General features: G+C 33.1%; 4 protein-coding genes and 1 long non-coding RNA gene across 9 annotated transcripts; 3 read left to right on the forward strand and 2 right to left on the reverse strand.

The window, feature by feature from the left end:
* On the reverse strand, positions 1-5,930 carry LOC135128762 (nose resistant to fluoxetine protein 6-like). 2 transcript variants are annotated; one of them, XM_064055835.1, is made up of 12 exons: positions 5,599-5,930; positions 5,340-5,542; positions 4,990-5,174; positions 4,470-4,546; positions 4,229-4,422; positions 4,020-4,180; positions 1,264-1,432; positions 997-1,190; positions 814-943; positions 543-732; positions 290-432; positions 1-221 (listed from the first exon to the last, which is right to left on the reverse strand). In XM_064055835.1, the coding sequence occupies exons 1-12, from the start codon at positions 5,798-5,800 to the stop codon at positions 36-38; spliced, it is 2,034 nt and encodes a 677-aa protein (XP_063911905.1). In that variant the 5' UTR covers positions 5,801-5,930; the 3' UTR covers positions 1-35. The 2 variants fall into 2 exon arrangements, with proteins under 2 accessions (XP_063911905.1, XP_063911906.1); XM_064055836.1 differs by lacking the exon at positions 1-221 and having other exon boundaries at positions 350-432; positions 496-732.
* Atms (antimeros) lies at positions 1,527-4,016 on the forward strand. Its single transcript, XM_064055837.1, has 5 exons — positions 1,527-1,752; positions 1,801-1,893; positions 1,947-2,519; positions 2,963-3,396; positions 3,450-4,016. Exons 1-5 carry the CDS (start codon positions 1,682-1,684, stop codon positions 3,866-3,868), a joined length of 1,590 nt encoding a protein of 529 aa, XP_063911907.1. The 5' UTR covers positions 1,527-1,681; the 3' UTR covers positions 3,869-4,016.
* Positions 5,931-6,900: 970 nt separating the features above from the next.
* LOC135128768 (uncharacterized) lies at positions 6,901-8,002 on the forward strand. Its single transcript, XR_010280460.1, has 3 exons — positions 6,901-7,012; positions 7,194-7,290; positions 7,684-8,002. It is a non-coding gene; the product is annotated as an uncharacterized LOC135128768 (long non-coding RNA).
* LOC135128767 (serine protease inhibitor 3/4-like) lies at positions 8,002-17,740 on the reverse strand. 4 transcript variants are annotated; one of them, XM_064055844.1, is made up of 6 exons: positions 17,561-17,739; positions 16,866-16,980; positions 12,319-13,104; positions 12,124-12,268; positions 8,535-8,721; positions 8,128-8,217 (listed from the first exon to the last, which is right to left on the reverse strand). In XM_064055844.1, exons 1-5 carry the CDS (start codon positions 17,623-17,625, stop codon positions 8,579-8,581), a joined length of 1,254 nt encoding a protein of 417 aa, XP_063911914.1. In that variant the 5' UTR covers positions 17,626-17,739; the 3' UTR covers positions 8,128-8,217; positions 8,535-8,578. The 4 variants fall into 4 exon arrangements, with proteins under 4 accessions (XP_063911912.1, XP_063911914.1, XP_063911913.1 ...); XM_064055842.1 differs by lacking the exon at positions 8,535-8,721 and having other exon boundaries at positions 8,002-8,217; positions 17,561-17,740; XM_064055843.1 differs by lacking the exon at positions 8,128-8,217 and having other exon boundaries at positions 8,229-8,721.
* LOC135129105 (protein yellow) lies at positions 15,109-16,644 on the forward strand. The gene is made up of 2 exons (XM_064056186.1): positions 15,109-15,358; positions 15,590-16,644. Exons 1-2 carry the CDS (start codon positions 15,109-15,111, stop codon positions 16,642-16,644), a joined length of 1,305 nt encoding a protein of 434 aa, XP_063912256.1.
* Positions 17,741-18,067: the final 327 nt, after the last annotated feature.

The following is an 18,067-nucleotide window of genomic DNA, read 5'->3' on the forward strand; positions in this document are numbered from 1 at the left end:
TATTAACTTAAGTAGGTAATACGTTGACAACAAAATCATCCACTCTTGAGGTGAGACCTTTGCGTCGTACTTGTATATTTGACTAACGCCTTATCTGTAGGAGCATGATAACTATGTTTTCTATTAAATAATACTTCTTTGATATTTTGAAATGGCATTTCAACGAAAAGAACAAGCACTAGCGAGCACAAGACAATAAATGTCGTCTCAAGTATCTGCAACTAACGACACATATTATAAATACACAATAATACAATGAAGTTATAAACTACATTATACCAAAACTTACTTGGAAATATGGCTGATATTCATCTATATGCTTGGTTACACCGACGTTGTAAAAGAACACTGGGAATTGCACCAAATATATAGCGTATGCCAATTTGGTAACAATTTGAAAATATGGCCAACAAAGAAATTTTCCAAGCAATCCTAAAAATAAAATATTGTTTTTTATATGTAGCAGCTCCTGATATAGGGCACAAGAGCACGTACTCTCAATTTAAAGTCAGATCTCTTCCACAAAGCTTAATACAAATTACCTGCAAAATTTCGATTTATGGAAAAAATTCCAAAAGATATGCCAACTCCCCATAACAGCGGAGAGAAAGCAGAAATAAGAGAACCTTCAACTCTGTCATAAACGTAAGTTTTTTCAACCATGTGATATTGTCCCACCCAACTCCAAATAAATACAGGTAAGAGAAAACACCAAAGACAAGTTTTTTGTATCTAAAAATTCTCTCCTTAGTGTTTGTAACATAATTTAGGTTTTTTTTTTCAAGTATTTGAATACACAAATACAAAAATTACCTTATTTAATGAAGTGTCCTTTTCAGAAAACTTTAATAAATAAGCTAAATAAATACCCATTAAATAAATAGTCGCTCTATGCGTTGGCAAGATGTACGACAGATTAGCAATTGAAAACATTTTCGAAATTCTGAAATGATGTTATTATTATTTTAAAAAACACGCAACCTGTAGCATACGCACGGAATACCGAAATACACTACACTAGTTAATTCGTTTGTATATGCTATCCAAAATCTCAAAATTGTCGAAGCTAATCCTGTTCCGAATAATACTAAGAATCCCAACTTCTTGTAATTCCAAATTAAATAGACCAATAGTGGTGTAATAAAAAATAACTGCATGTCAATTCCTAACTGGTGTGTGTGGGTCAAACACTATAAAATATAAAATGATGATTATATTTAACCATTAGTGCCATTCCAAATAGTTATTTATGTATGTACTTACCATGTTTTCAAACCCAAAATAATTATGTATAAATAATATATTCCTCCACATGTATTTTTTACATAGAAAAGCGTGGTGATTAACAATTGTAGGCCATAAGGGTCCAGAACCCATCAGAGGCAATAAATAGGTACAAAACAGGATTAAAGCTAACAGATTTGGAAGGATTCTGAAAAAAAAACTTCAATTTTAAAATACGAATCGATTTTATCAGTAACATGTTGGTAACACAAACTGACCAATTACAGCAAGCGCATTTCATTGGTACCAGTTGGTATTGGTGAAGGTGTCAAAAAAGAGGTTAGGTGTTTGATGTACGAAGAGAGTTTTGTTGTTACAGCGTAACTTATAATTTTGTGTTATAACATTATACGCAGTGTCTCTAAATAGTATCCAAAATCTACCAAACGAGTCTACGATGCCGCCAACTATACAAAATGGCACCAACACAACTCAAGAAAAACGCCCCGTTAAACCAGCAGAAAAAAAGTGGGTACATGGATAAAATTAACCGAATTCTAATCTATTAACTTTCAGATCGGACTTGATATGCAGAGTAAAGTATTGCAACACGTTGCCCGATATTCCTTTTGATTTAAAATTTATTTCATACCCTTTTGATTCGTCTCGGTAGGTTGATAACTGTGCTGCTTTCGTTTCATACTTCATTTTTACTTTTTTAGATTCATTCAATTTAACCCAACTTCATTAGAACGCAATTACAGATATGAAGTACTAACAGAGCATGATTTAGGCGTTGCTATTGATTTAATTAACAAAGATATCTATGCCGTTGAACCTGGGGCAATGCTGGATCCTGCTGATGAGAAACTTTTAGAAGAAGATATTTTAACACCACAAGACTCTAAACGCTCCAGGCATCATGCTAGATCAGTGTCGTGGCTTCGTAGAACGGAATATATTTCCACTGAGCAGACACGTTTTCAACCACAAACCATGGATAAAGTTGAAGCTAAAGTTGGCTACAGTATTAAGAAGAATTTGAAAAATGAAACGTTGTATATGGATCGAGATTCCCAAATTAAAGCTATTGAGAAGACATTCAATGACACACTAAATCCAATTGAAAAACACTACAGCAAACCAAATGTTACAGCAGTTGAAGTTTTGCCAGTGTTTCCTGATTTTAATTTGTGGAAATATCCATCTGCTCAAGTTATTTTCGACTCAGATCCAGCTCCTGTTGGTAAACAGGTGCCAGCGCAAATTGAAGAAATGTCTCAAGCCATGATAAGGTATTTTCTTAATTTATTACTATTAACGTGATTTTTGATCATTAAGTTCAGCAAAATATAGTCATAAACGAAAAAAAATCACGTCAAACTTCCCTCATCTCTGAAGCAGCACCAAACCACGTGCTTCTTGTGGCATTTTTTTGCAGCAAACATTTCATTAGATGACGTTTAGTGTTAGTGCATTTCCAGAACTTAAAAAAAATATATTTATGTAATATTTGACAAATTCCAGCACTTGATTCAAACATTTTTATTAGGGGAAAATCAAAAATGTCATAGTCTTAATGTAATTTTGAAAATTGTGTAGCCAGTAAATTTCTAACAGGCAGAGAGGGATTTTCTGTAAGCAGCTGCAATACTAAAAGATAAAAATCAATAATTGAGTATTTTCATTTTTGCTTTTGGGCAGTTATGTTGGATTTTAAAATTTACTTTGTCGTTAGAGGTGTGATGGACGAAAGTGGGGAGCAATTCGTCGCTTACTTTTTGCCCACGGAGGAGACGTTAACCAAGCGCAGAGAAGATTTTGTCAACGAAATTCCTTACCAAGACGACGAAGAATATGAGTACAAAATGGCCAGAGAATATAACTGGAATGTAAAAAGTAAAGCCAGCAAAGGTTATGAAGAGAATTACTTTTTAGTTATTAGACCAGATGGCGCTTATTACAATGAATTAGAAACGCGTGTACGATTGAGTAAACGTCGTCAAAAGGTCGGCCAACCTGCAAGCAATACTCGTCTAATCGTAAAACATAGACCAATGGACGCTAACGAATTCCGGATGCAAAGATACCGGGAGAAACAGCTGGAACCGGCAGGCGACGAAGACGAAGAAATGGAAATGGAACAGAACGACGAACAGCAGGAAAACGACAGTAAATTGCTTCACGAAAATTTTCAAACACAAAAATCATTCTTTTACTTTCAGAAGAGAGCGATGCAGAATCATCGCGATCGAAATCACCTTCAAGATCAAGATCCCAGTCACGTTCCAGATCCAGGTCTAAATCTCGTTCGAGGTCACAGTCAAAGTCACCATCGCGATCAAAATCTAGATCGAGATCACGATCTAAATCCAGATCGAGGTCCAGATCTAAATCTGCATCGAGATCTCGCTCGGGTTCACGATCACGTTCCGGTTCGCGATCGCCTTCCAAATCACCTTCTAGATCTAGATCAGGCTCTAAGTCACGGTCGGTCTCTAGATCCAAATCCAGGTCCAGATCAAGAAGTAAATCGCCGTCGAGATCTAGGTCCAGGTCGAGGTCAAGATCAAGGTCGGCGTCCAGATCTGGGTCCGGGTCTGAATCTGGATCAGGTTCAGGAAATAAATCAGATAGTGAATAGATTTTTATCATGCCATTTCCATTGTGTAATTCATCTTTATATCATTTTATTGCGAAAACTACTTTGTAATTTTATTTATGGACTCGATTCACTGTTGTATGTACTTGTTTCTAGAGTGTAAATAATTGAATAAACTTTATTTCAACAATACCTGAATATTCTGTTGACCAATTTTTGCTTGAAATTCATGCTTTGGCGATTACTCAAGTCTGTTAGTAGAGCGTTGGCGTTAAGTAACCCACTTAAAAGCATGAATGAGTCGGTATAAACTATTGCGTTCTTGGCTAAGATTGTCCACGGTTTGCTCAGTTTCTGAAATGAGTTTTCGACTTTTCTGAAGTTAAACAAAAAACGACTTACATTGACCGTGGCAGTTCTATTCATAAACGGATAAAAGAAAAGTGACACGGCTTTGTGTGACATTAGCAAGGCAACCGCATTTAGTGCCCTAATACCATCTATCCCCCGAATTTCAATATCGTTTTCTTTGATTTTTAAAAATTTCGAAACATTTTTCTTCAAAGAGAAAGCCATCAATAGTTGCAATATAATACCTAAATAGAAGCCGATTATTAAGTGTATCTTCTGTACGAAAACGTACCGTTATTGGGGACATCAAAAAAGTGATCAAGGAGGCTTGACGTAGAGACTCCAAGTATTATTAGTCCAAAAAATATTCTGAAATGAAAAACATATTTCTGAGTCTGATAAATCCGATATAAAAAATTCAAATATTTCACTGATGTTTTTAACACGTTTTTAAAAAACTGGTTACAGAAGGAACAAAAATCTTTTTACTTAACTTATTATTATCTGTGAAAAAGCGTACCAATAAATTGTTAACCTTTTTTGATAGAATTACTTAATAAATTCACGTCCAGAAAGAAATAGGAAGCTTAAAGTGCATTAATAGCATCAGGTGAAATACATATAAGAGTATACAAACCACTAATTTTATTAATTATAGAGCAAGGAATCGCACAGAAAAAGACTTTTTTTTTCATTTGCCAATTGTTTAAAGTAAAGAAACAGCAAAATTCTTTGTGTATATATTATCTTGTGGGAGATATCTTTAACATGTAAACTCTGATAACACGACAGTTGGATTATTCGGTACTTACCTAGCTATGTAATCACCAGTTGTTAAGTTTACATATTCTTGCGATTTTTGACACATTCCTGATCGAATTTGTGCATGAACTCCAAAATTGGCTTTTAAACTCTTTTCCAGATCCTTACTTGAGCATTCGCGCGGTATGCAAAATCCCCATCGAATCATCGTAAAACCAGGAATTCTATGAGCTGGCTGACGTTAGATCAAAAATTTAAAAGTCGATAAATAATCGTCAGAAAGACATATATTTTTAATTCCAACATACAGAAAAAAAATCATAATGTATAGTTAAAAATGGCGCATTTTTTGTGAAAAATACCGCACAAAATATAAGTAAATCTCTATATGCATACTTACGTCTTCAAAACATTCTCTAAAGAAATTAAAAGAGTGGACTAAATTCTTGTATTCGGAATACTGTTTCTTCCACAAAGGCTCCAGATCTATTTCGGCAAGGCAATACTGAGCATTTTTTACTTCCATACATTCAGTAAAATCACCATACTGAACAATATTACCGCTTAGTATTCCCGATGGAAACTTTGCTGTAGCATCCAACACTAATAAAAAAATTGCGTCGTATAATAACGAACAATGATTTTTTAGTCATCCTCACTTTTCAAAGCATTTAAATCGTTATTATTTACAGAATTTAAAAAAAAATCAGTTGCCTTTTGGCACTCTGGTTGACTACTCGTTGTGTTTAACAGTACTTTCAAAGGAAAATCACGCCATATCGAAAATAGTTTCGATGATTCGAGATTCGTAGAAACACTAAATGTTACACAAAAGATACAATATAGATATATTTCGAACATTTTACGGGCACTGCAAAAATGACCAATTACTGACTAGCGTTCACTTTATATTGAGACTAAGGAAATATTGTTTCGAAACAGAATTTGCGTTGTAAAAAGCGACACTGATACCTAAATGTCTGTACATTGCCTAAACATGAATAATATTGAAGTCAAAGGTAACGGGTCACCGGGATAATCAACATTTTAATTAAATTGCGTGAGAGTAAAATGATTGCAGCAATGTAAAAATTCAGGAATAAAATTTTGTTCTTAAAAGCGCTTGTGAGCTGATGAAGTCAGAGCCACCACACAAACAATACATTTTTTATGGAAAATAAATCTACCTTATTTTAGCACGTATATAATTAAAGAAAAAGGGAATGAGATTAAAAAAAAATTGTCTAAAGTTATTTAAATAGAACTCCCCTCCCTCTTGAAGTATATTCCAATTTTTTGCGAATTCATTACCATAAAGTTGTTCTATAGTCTCCGAGAAAATAAAAAATGTCGGTTTTTTTTAATACTGAAAAAAAAATAGATGTACTGCTTCACAAAAACCTGAAAGCATGTTTTTCTGGGACAATAAGTCGTCGTCGATGGTGCAATTATTACGAGAAAATTTTGAAAAAGAAATCTCCACAATACGACAGTACCTAAACAAACATCGTGTGGCTCCAAGACGTCTGGCGTCTATTGAACTGCTTTATTCCCGAATCTTTCCTGGCACATTTTTAGCGAGTTTCACGTCGGGATACTGAAGGGTAATGTCGTTGAAGCAAAAAAATATTGCCTAAATGGCACAAGCCCATTCTATCTTTAATCTACGTTTCGGTTGGTTTATTTTAGTGATAATCAATTTTGTGAGTTACATATTTAATGATTTTATCGAATGTTAATTTTACTTTACCAGATTTTTGGTATTTGTGGCATAATTAGTTGTACTTTGAAACTCAAGCATGGAAGTGAAGAAGCACGCGAAGATTTCTTTAAGTTGTCTATAGTGTTTGCTACATGTAATCTCGTGTTAAGTGTGTTGCTTCTGGTCTCTGTTATCAAGGTTGGTAAACAAAACAAGGGTTTGCTTAAATTAATCGTATTTGTTTCAGAATAATCAAAAATATGCTTTCTTTTGTGCTTTTTTGAGTTTCCTGAGTTTATTTTCTGCAGTAATACACGTCGAAATTGGTACAACGTCGAATTTAACATTCATCATCGTCTTTGTAGTCGTCGGTAAGTTTGAGAATTTAATCGTATATTCCAGGAAATCAGAGTCTTAAACTGAGTTAATTTATTGGAAACAAATATGTACACCATAACAGTACAAAATAGTGGATCAAAACTTATTTTTTTAATACAAATTCCTCTACCTCGTCAATTAAAAATGCAAATTTAACAAAACGGTTATTTGCAGGAGTATTATTCCTGTTTTGGTTCTGCATTTATGCATCTTATCAAGTTCTTTATCAACACAGGCAAGTAATGATAGAAGAAAATATAACAAGTATATGGTACGTATTTTTCTTGTGCATTTGGTCTTGGTATAATCAATCATTTCTTGACATTGTAAATCTTCTTTTAAAAATAGATTTTTCCCATCCACACTTCCTTTTCACCGTATCACTATTTTATTGTCGTTATTAATTGTGAATTACCTATACCAATAAGGGTAAAAAATCGTTTTTTTAATGGCAGAATATAAAAACATTCTGCTTTTTTTTATTGTTTAGATTCGATATCTCTTGAATTCTTGTTACATTTTAACTTGGCTTTTACCTATGTGCAGTTTTTTATTATATAAAAGGTAAATTTACTATTCTATAAATTTGTAGTTTATAAAAAGTATTTTTATATAGAGTAGGTATTGAATTTATTTTCACCAAGTATAATGTTCTCGTTTCCAGAGAAGCCGGTATAGGATGTTTGGCAAACAATAATGGGACGAAGTAAATGCTCTCAGGATGTGCCAGTAAATCACAATGAAATAACATCTGAACCCAGTACCTGCTTAGTGGAACAAGAAAATCTAAACCATTACGACTTACAACAAAATTTCACTTTCTTTTCTCTCTAATTTTTGCAAACCCTATATACTTACCTTTCATTTGTATGTTCAAAACAACTGATAAATGCCTGATTAAACACATGTACCTATGTTTTTATTATGTATCCAAAGACGCCTTGATTTTTTACTGAAAGGTGTAAAATAAGAAAAATAAATGTTAAATTGACTTTGTTTTTTTAATTTACAAGACACAGAATACTAGTATAAACGAAAAAAAAAGTACCTAGTTATTTTAGCGAAGAAAAGTTTATGCGACCACTGAATAAAATAATGTTTTCTTTAACTTTTATGTAGAATAAAAATGGATGATCAGCGTAAAATTCGTACAGTATTCTGGGAGGCAAGACGATTCCAATTCTGTCCACACCTATAACTGAAGAATTTCTTAAATTAGACATTTGAAATCCACACAAAACTTTTAAACGGAAAACAATGTCGAACGTAAAAAAACACCAAATTCTTGCGTGCACCACGATTTACGTTATATTTTTCAGCAAGTTACAAATTTGTTCTTGAAATAAAAAATAATAATTTTATCTAAAGAAACGTGTGATTAATCAGGCAAGCTGGCAACACAATCACAGGAATTTAAATTTGGACATAAACTAACTTATTAAACATACAAACACCTGATAACATACATGTTTCACTGAATACATATTAATCCCATGAACACATTAAAAAACTTACAACTAGTCAAAATAGTCTTGCAACTGCGTACATAGGTACTTAATTTATTTTAAATTTGGATCTGAGAATCTTCCTTCAAACAAAACAACATTTTTAAAGGCGATGTAATAAATGAAAGGGTGATCAGCTACGAAGATTTTGTAGTCAGCGTTAATGGGATGTGCGATCGAAAGTCGAACAGCTTGAACTGAAAGAAAATATAATCACTTCAACATTTACGTACAGGCTCTGCATAACATTAAAATTACATTAGAAAAAACGGTTGAAAATTTTTATAAACATCGCAAACAAAGTGGTTTTTAAAACATGACTAAAAATGGAAATTATGTCAGCTTTTTCAGAAATGTGCAAGACCGGTCTATTATAACTTTTTTGGAACGGACGTGAATATTTCGTACGATTCGGCAACGGCGATAACTGGATTTTTTTTTTAGACAACTGTTTACGAAACAGACACTTTCAACCACTTTCAACACTACATTTTATGTATGAAAGTTCCGAATATCATGTTGGTTACTTTTTATCACATTAGCTATTTTTTATTTTATTTGTAACTTTTTATCGCCTTGGATACGCCTTAGCAACGCCTGTGCTTGCACGTTTATTTCAAAAAATCAAGTAATAGACAGACAAATTTGACATTTTTTTGACAGTTTTTTATGCTACAATGCACCTGAGTGATAATGACGAAGAAATCACTCGTACGCCGCCTGCAGTATTGGAGGCGGCAAAAGAAGCTACATTCTCGTTTTGAAGGTTGCAGATTGCAGAATACGGTAATTTAAATTTGTTAGTAATTTCAATTTTCAGTTTTTCGTTCAAATTTTTTATTGTGCTGGAGTCGTCTAAAAAATAGTGTTCGTAACGCGTTCGAAATTAACAAATATCTGCGCTCGTGTTTAATAGATTGCGCTAAAAAAAAGTTAAGATACCATGAAAATAAAAAGGAGAAAAGCGAGAAAAACCAAAATGAAAACAAACAAATGGAAATTTCAAATGATGGTAATGTCGTCATCAGGTAAATAAATTATAAATTCGGTAAGTTTGAATATTTTTTCTTTTAGCACTTGATCCTTTTACTTTATAACATTACATACTTTTGTTTATTTCAACTTATTTGCAAAATTAAATTTTATGATTTTCGAAAAAGCTGGAAATGTTTCATTGTACTTCATGGGAGAGGCAATTTCTGTCTAAACAACCTTCCACCAACTTTTTCTTTTGTTTAAAACACGAATTTGCAATTTTTCTTACTTCCGTGACAGCTAATATTTACAAGTTCGCGTAAGAAACGATGACATCGTGTAAGTAACGCAATTTTTTCTCTTTTCAGACATATAATCAAAATTAAACTTCTCGGTTTTTGAAAACCCGAAAATTATTTTTTTTTTATCAATTCCAGAAAACGCAGGTCCAAAGGTTTCGAGTAAGTAACGCAAACTTTTAATTACATTTTGACTAAATTAAATATGACTTTAGTAATATCAAATTATTAAGCAAAATGAGAAAACAAATTTCTACGATTAGGTTAAAAAATGAAAGTGTAAAAGCAGTTATGAGGAAAGTTCAAAATAAAAAACTTTGCAGTCCCGTACGATTTTAGGCTAAGTAACGGTGGAATTGCCCATATCTATTATAAACACTCGCTTGACATTTGCCATTTTCGACAATTGTTACGAATTATACTAACTTTAGACGACTGTTTATGAAACAGACACTTTCAACACTCCAATTTACGAATGAAAGTTCCGAATATCATGTTAGTTACTTTTTATCACATTAGTTATTTTTTTCTACTCCCACATAGTAATCAGTGAATTACGAACTGTCTAGCGTCATAGTAAAACCATAGTTATTACATCCACTGGCATGTAAAGAATGAACAGGCACGTAATATATATTTGAATAGTTTCCATAGCAACTATAAATATTTGCTTTCCCAAAAAAATTTCTTCTGAAAGTGATTCTTCATTATGGATCGTAGAAAAAGTATATGACACAACTCTGGTAGTAAGCTGATTACGAACTCATATTACATCACTCGCTCGCTACGCTCGCTCGTGTATAAACTTCGTTCGTAATTAGCTTCTTACCACCCTCGATATGTAATATACTATTTTATCGTATTAATAATTTTTATCGCCTTAGATACGCCTGTGCTTGCACGTTTATTTTAAAAAATTAAGTGACAATGCAAGTGAGTGATAGTGACGAAGAAATCACTCGTACGCCGCCTGCAGTATTGGAGGCGGCAAAAGAAGCTACCTTCTTGTTTTGAAGGTTGCAGAATACGGTAATTTAAATTTGTTAATAATTTCAATTTTTAGTCTTTCGTTCAAATTTTTTATTGTGCTAGAGTCGTATAAATAATAGTGTTCGTAACGCGTTCGAAATTAACAAATATCTGCGCTTGTGTTTAATAGATCTACTTGTGCTCGGCTCCGCTTCGCACTCGTATATCTATTATAAACACTCGCTTGATATTTGCCACTTTCGACATTTGTTACGAAATATACTCTATTATATTCGCAAAACGCAACCAATTATACAGCAAATAATATCGAAGACCATAGATTCCAGCCTTACGTCGAATAAGAACGGACGATAATACAGTTTTTAATAAAATGACACAAATATCGATTCTATCATGATTCTGAATTTCCGTTTAAAATTTACACTACCTGCACTAGTACTCTTTTGAACCTTATACATAGGTATAAAATAACAACGGTCTGTCGATTTAGACTATAATTAGACGCAGGTGGTACTGTAAATAACTTCAAATAATGATAGTTGCATTCATTTATTTATAAAAACGGTGTACTTGACACTAGTTACATAATACTCTGTTTCGAAATATCACATTCATTTAATAACGTAGAAAAGCTTTTTTAATGGTGCAGGGGTAGAGCAACCCTTCCAGTGAATAAAATTGTTGTATTAGTCCTTATATAAAAAATAAAGGGTTGTCGAACAAAAAATGTGTATACTAATTTTCTAACCTTATGAATTCTTGATTCAAAAATTCCTAGAAAAAAAATTGAAAAGGCATTAGTATAATTCAGTACTGAATTCAATTCTTGATTTAACATCAGAAGTGTGACTATTATAATTATTACTGTTGAACGCGGCCAAATTTATATAAAGTTGGTGTAAAGCTATTCTGACAGAACTTCCCTTACCCCTGAAGCACAATTAGTATTGCATGCGTGTTAGAAGTTGTATTCTTTTATAAAAATTTATTTATAACTCCTCGTAAGGATATAACGAGTTTAATTTTAACGTAACTTTTAGTAATACTAGATATTAACAAGAATTGCGATCACTTTCCTTCGAAAATTTTGTTTACAAATAAAGACTGATAACGATCAATATCCAGATACTTATTTGCTGCATAATGATTATTCCCATTTCGCAAAAGCATTAACTTAAAAAAGAAATATATGTACGTTTGTTAGTGTGTTAAATAAACACGCAAGAATATGCAGATCAAGCCTTATAATATTTCTTAACAATAATTGTCCTACCTCATCTACATACATTTCCTCCGTTCTAAAAATAAAGCTTGTTTGAAAAATAAAATTTTTACCTGCAGTTGCTGCAGCTGCTTCAGTACCAGTTTCAGTCACATTAATAAAGGCCTTTTGGATAACATCACTAATGACGAGTTCGCCTTTTTTACCTGCAAGTCCACTCAAATCTGCATTCTCGGAAAAAGCAGTTTTTATCCCCAACTACAAAAAGCAACATTTTAAATTTTATCAAAACTAAAACTGACGATTACGTTTTCTAGAAGTGTTTTCAGTTGAACTTTATTCTCGACGGCAAATTTCGGCAGAGACACACTGACACGTTCATGCGTAAATCTAGGCGCTGTAAATACTTTTTCAATTTCATTTTCCAGAGAGGAAAGACCTTCTTTTTCATTCGGAAGAACGATCACCATCGAAACGTCATTCCCTTGGTACGGCAATTCCAAAAATTTAGCATTCAATTCGGCACTTTCGTAATAGTTGTACAAATCAGTATTGTGCATAGTGTCTACCTGAACAACTTCTTTGGCAGTTTTGTAAAAATCTTTTTTGCTTGTGGCGAAAGTCTCGAAAGGTGTTGTCCATTTTCCTTTAAAGTATAAGGCGTTTATTAAAATAACTCTTGTCTCTTCGTCTAGATTTTTCGGGTCGATAAGTCCATGGATTTTATTCTCTGTTTGTTTCTCTACCCAACTGTTAATGGTGTTTGCGGATTCATCTTTTTGAGCAAAATCTATACTTTCGATTGCCGCTTGATAAACGTTGGCTGCTATAGTTTTGAATTCTTCTTTCAAGGGATAACTATTCTTGACGTATATTTTATTAGCAGTATGAAGAGCATATTGTTCATTCCCCTTAAACTTTGGTAGTATTATGGAGTATATAGCTTCAGTACTTTTAGTGGTGTTTGGCAAATGTAAACTGTTGCGGATTTCTAAGGCAGTTTCATCCTTGGCTCCGGACTGTGTTAAGGCCAAGACAGTTTGGATTGAGAAGGGACTAATCAGAAAGTTGCCTTCATTTTCCTTGAGCACTTCCTACAAACACGATCACGGTTACGGAGACTAAGAAACAAACGTCTAGAATTATTTTAATAAGTACATTGATAGAAATTAACCGTTTAATAATACCTAAGAAAATCTGTTTAAGAGTACAAGCAATAAAATATTTATAATTATCAAATTTTTATCTAGGCTTTTTGTATCGTTTTTATTTAGGTTTTTTACTTCCCGAGCGTAAGCTAAGGAAGTGTTTTAAACGGTTTCAAACGAATCCATCGACCGACTCCCTACTCTTGTGTTTTCTCGACCTTTCATGACCCCTAGAGTACGAAGAAATAGGTCTCTCGTTTCCCTCTGGCTGTCTGTCGTCTGCCTGGATTTTTATTACAGAGATAATCTTCGAAACTACTTGGCCGATTGTTGTCAATTTTTTAATGTGTTAGGACTATGATGTAGATGGTAAAACGCCAACTAAAAATTGGCCACCAACAAAGTGATGATGTCATCTCCAGAATATACAATACATAGTAAATTTGTTGTATGACTCCGTGTTGAGTTTTGGAAAAAAAAATCTAAATTATATAAGAACATTTTGCGTTTTAACTTTGCAACTGCAAAACCTAATGCTCTGAAATCTTGCAAACGTTTTAAGGTTATCGTAAGCATGGTAAATCGTAAATCAAAATTTATTCGTTTATCCCCTCAAAAAAAATTGATGACGTCATCTCAAAGTTTTGCCGAACAAATCCTCTCTGAAATATGAAAATTATTATGACTTTATACTTTTACCAATAATTGCATTCATAGTTTTTAGAATTTTTTATACAGGAACTCAAAAAAATTAATGAATGAAGCAGTTTATTGTATCGATTAAATCAAGAACGACTCAATCCATTTTCCCGAAAATTTTCGCTTTTTCATTTTCTTTAATTTTTCAATTTTTCGTTTCATAATTTTCGTTTTTGCATCTTTAATTCTGTCGATTTTTAAGTTCTCGACTTTGAAATTTTTCAGTTTTTTTTTTCTTCAATTTCTCGATTTGCAACTTTTCAATATTTCAATTTTTCGTTTTCCGATTTTTCATCTTCTCAATTATTGATTTTTCGATTTATCATTTTTTCTGAATCAAGCTGCCTAAACGTTTTAATTAAATTGCTTCTTCAGGGTGTTGGACAGATTTATTTCACAATGATTTAACAATACAAAAGTTTCTCAATGTTTCGGCAACACAAACATATTCTCTTCCTCAAGAGATCTGTGAGACATTAATATTATAACTTAAACCAGTGAGTATAGAGTTAAATACATAGTCACTGCTTAAACGTTAAACCATTGTCCCACAGATTTCCTGACGAAGGGGACATGTGTTCCCGAAACGTTGAGAAAACTTTGCATTGTTAAATAACTGTGAAATAAATATGTCCAACACTCCGAAGAAGAAATCTAATTAAAACGTACCTAATGGACGAAAAGAAACCATAAATTACATAGGTGTAGGTTGTAATGGAAAGGAGTCGTTGTTTTGAAGTTAAAATAGACGCAAATATTATTTTGAAATATGCAATTAGCATGCCAAGATAACAACAAGTATGTAATATTTGTAATAGTATGGATATTTGTCGACTAATGAGTTCAAGTGTCCTTACGGTTTTTAACTAGAACCTGTTATGTGCCCTTCATAAATCTAATTAAACAGATAGTCAATTAAGCCACGTTATCTTATGATATGAGACACATTTATCACACAACTGGATGAATCTCTCAAAGTACTTTTTTAGTTAATAAATACACTAAACGCCTCAAAAATTAACATGCGCTATACTTTTTTAAAAATAAAAACCAAAGTACCACCGAATATTAAGTCTTTTTACGAATATTGCTGACGGCGTGTAAATTCTCCACACAACTGTTACTTTCCCTCATCTGATTGGTTTCAATTTTACTTTTACGACGACGTCTGCACTATAAAATATAAATTTTGTTCTAAACTTAGTTTAGTTTTCGATTAAACTTGAAACATTTCTTGTAAATAATATACACATGCAGAGACGCCAGATTTATATTTATTACTCTTTCGGCGTGCTTTTGTTAATTTTCGTAAAAAATGTAGTGTGCACAATACAACTGAAAGAAGTATTTAGCTGGTCCACACTGGATTATGCTTATGCTAATAAATATGAGAGAGATTATGCAATAGCCACAAGGCAATTTATTCCTGAAAATAATTTGCCTGTTGGAATTGAAATTTGGAAAGATAAAGTTTTTGTAACAGTTCCACGGTGGAGGGAAGGTATGTTCCAACTCTTTTTTATTCGAACTTAATAGGAAATGACCATATTTGTGACTTGATTCACTATATTTATACATACCGAAAAGTTTAAAACGTTTTATTAGCAAATTGTTAAGTATATATATATTTTTTTGTTATAATTATACTGCATTACAAACACATGGTCCATTGCAAGCAAAAAATATGAACAATTTTTATCGAGTCAATTAAAAGATGGAAACTTCGTTTTAGGCATTCCGTCAACATTGAATTACATTCCTCTACAACAGATAGAAGCAACAAAAACACCCCCGCTTACGCCATACCCAAACTGGAACGCAAACACGCTGGGAAATTGTGAATCGAGTTTGAGGACTGTGTATCGCATAAAAGCAGATTCTTGTGACAGGCTGTGGGTACTAGATACTGGCACTCTTGGAATAGGTAACACTACTCAAAATTCCTGCCCGTACGCCCTCAACGTGTTCGATTTAAAGACAAACGAAAGAATACGAAGATATCAATTACGTCCTGAAGACATCAATCCAAATACATTTATTGCCAACATAGCCGTTGACCTTGGAAGGAACTGCGAAGATACTTTTGCTTACATGAGTGACGAACTTGGATATGGTTTAATCGTTTACTCTTGGCAAGATAATATTTCGTGGAGATTTTCACACGGTTATTTCATGCCGGATCCATTAGCTGGTGATTTCAACATAGGGGGTTTGAATTTCCAATGGAGCGAAGAAGGGATTTTCGGCTTGTCCTTATCGCCCCTGAGGTCAAATTTTGAAAGAATTTTATACTTTAGCCCGTTAGCTAGTTACAGGGCGTTTGGTGTATCTACAAACGTATTGCGGAACAGTTCTAGAACTGGTGACAGCTATCATGATTTTTTTGTACTTCCTAAACGGGGTCCTAATTCTCATATCACTGCTCAAGTTATGAGTGAAGATGGAATTCAGCTGTTTAATTTAATTGATCGCAATGCTATAGGCTGTTGGAACTCTGCGACAGTTTACGGAGCCACGAATATCGGCATAGTCGATAAAGACGATATTGGACTGATATTTCCTTCAGATATCAAAATCGATAATCACAGAAACGTTTGGATCATGTCAGATAGGATGTCTAATTTTCTCTTGGCAGGTTTAGATCATGGCGACATTAATTTTAGAATATTTGTGGCCCCTTTGAACGACCTCATCAGAAACAGTATTTGCGAGCCGAAGACGCATCAGAATTTGAACTATTTTCAAACTAACTTGTTTGACTTTAATAATCGTTACGTAATTATTTAATGTAACTATAAATAATATATACATATATAATAAAATATACTTGTGGAAAAAATCGAACGCGTTTATCCAATAGTGTCCTTGGTCACTGACCGTCGAGATCCAATATTTCGTTTTTAAAAGATGACAGAGAGATTTTCACTAATAGGCACTTTAATCATTTATCTTAACTTAAGCACCTAAACCAGTTTCTTGAATAGATAAAGGCTTTTGTAATCGCTTACTTTGTAGACTGCTGCGGTAAACAAGTTGTTGCCAGTGGTAAATTCTTGCAGTGCTACTTCGTTGGCCATGGCCAGACTTAGAGTGAACGTCAGTATAATTAAGTACTTCATTTTTCTGAAAAATCAAACAAGTCATTAACAATGCGGTTACCATGCACCTAAAGAACAACATCACACCAAGGATGCTGATGATGTAAACGTCTTGGAAGTAAAGACTGGAAATTTTTGCAGTATCCGGAATCGAGTATTATCGAAACAAATACCTAGTTATCTATACAATATTGTCAGAAAAATTTCACAAGATGCCCCCCGAATCAGTTTTATCCCAGAAGCTGTATTTTTCAGCTTACATCAAAAAGTAATAGCACGAGTAACCTTGAACATTATAAAACGAAATTGTGATCACCAAGAAATCCACAAAGTATTTTAAATAAGCGAATTGGAAGTGTTAAGACAATATTCGACATGGTAAAAATTCAGTTTTATATCCCCCTTAATTAACCTTGCGCGTCAGGTAATCTAACAGAGACTTTACATTTTGTACAAATGATGATTTTTTAACTATATAAAATGTGTACTGTTATGTGGGAAAGTAACCTATAACAATCATGCAGCACTTTGAGGGCGTTTTATGAAACAATCTTTCTTAAAAACGGGACTTCAGAATTTAGTAAAATATTGAGGTAGGTACTTACCTATCGCAAATAAAAAAAACTAACAAATTTTTGATGTTGAACTGTACACTTAAGAAGCAAGACATAAAATTTCCGACAAACCGATAAAATGTGTAGCAATGGAAAGAGGTTAAAAAAAATCTTTACTCCTCGACTTATTTGCTTTAAACGAATAACACCGTCAACGATTCGAGTCGGAATTCTTTTCATATTACTGGTGTCCCCACCATTATCAGCAAGATAATTCAAATGAGCAAGAACTCGGCGTTTTTTTTAACTTTACATATATATGCAGGGTGAGTAACACTTACAAGCGGGCGCTCCTCGATGGCTTATTAATTTTTAGAAATAGAAAAAAAAATTCTACAACTAAAGTTGTACTACTTCGTTGAGGACCATATACCAAAATTATTTTCAACTTTACAATATGTTCTGTGTTTAAGGCGTAACACACAAATGAATTTTTGTGAAATGGAATACGCTATATATTTTTATGTATTCGGATTGACCTCTTCTTATAAAACTTTA

The sequence above is a fragment of the Zophobas morio genome, unplaced genomic scaffold (assembly GCF_036711695.1).
Source record: "Zophobas morio isolate AGI-343-1 ecotype UQ-CSIRO unplaced genomic scaffold, CSIRO_AGI_Zmor_V1 ptg000014l, whole genome shotgun sequence".
NCBI classification, from domain to species: Eukaryota; Metazoa; Arthropoda; class Insecta; order Coleoptera; family Tenebrionidae; genus Zophobas; species Zophobas morio.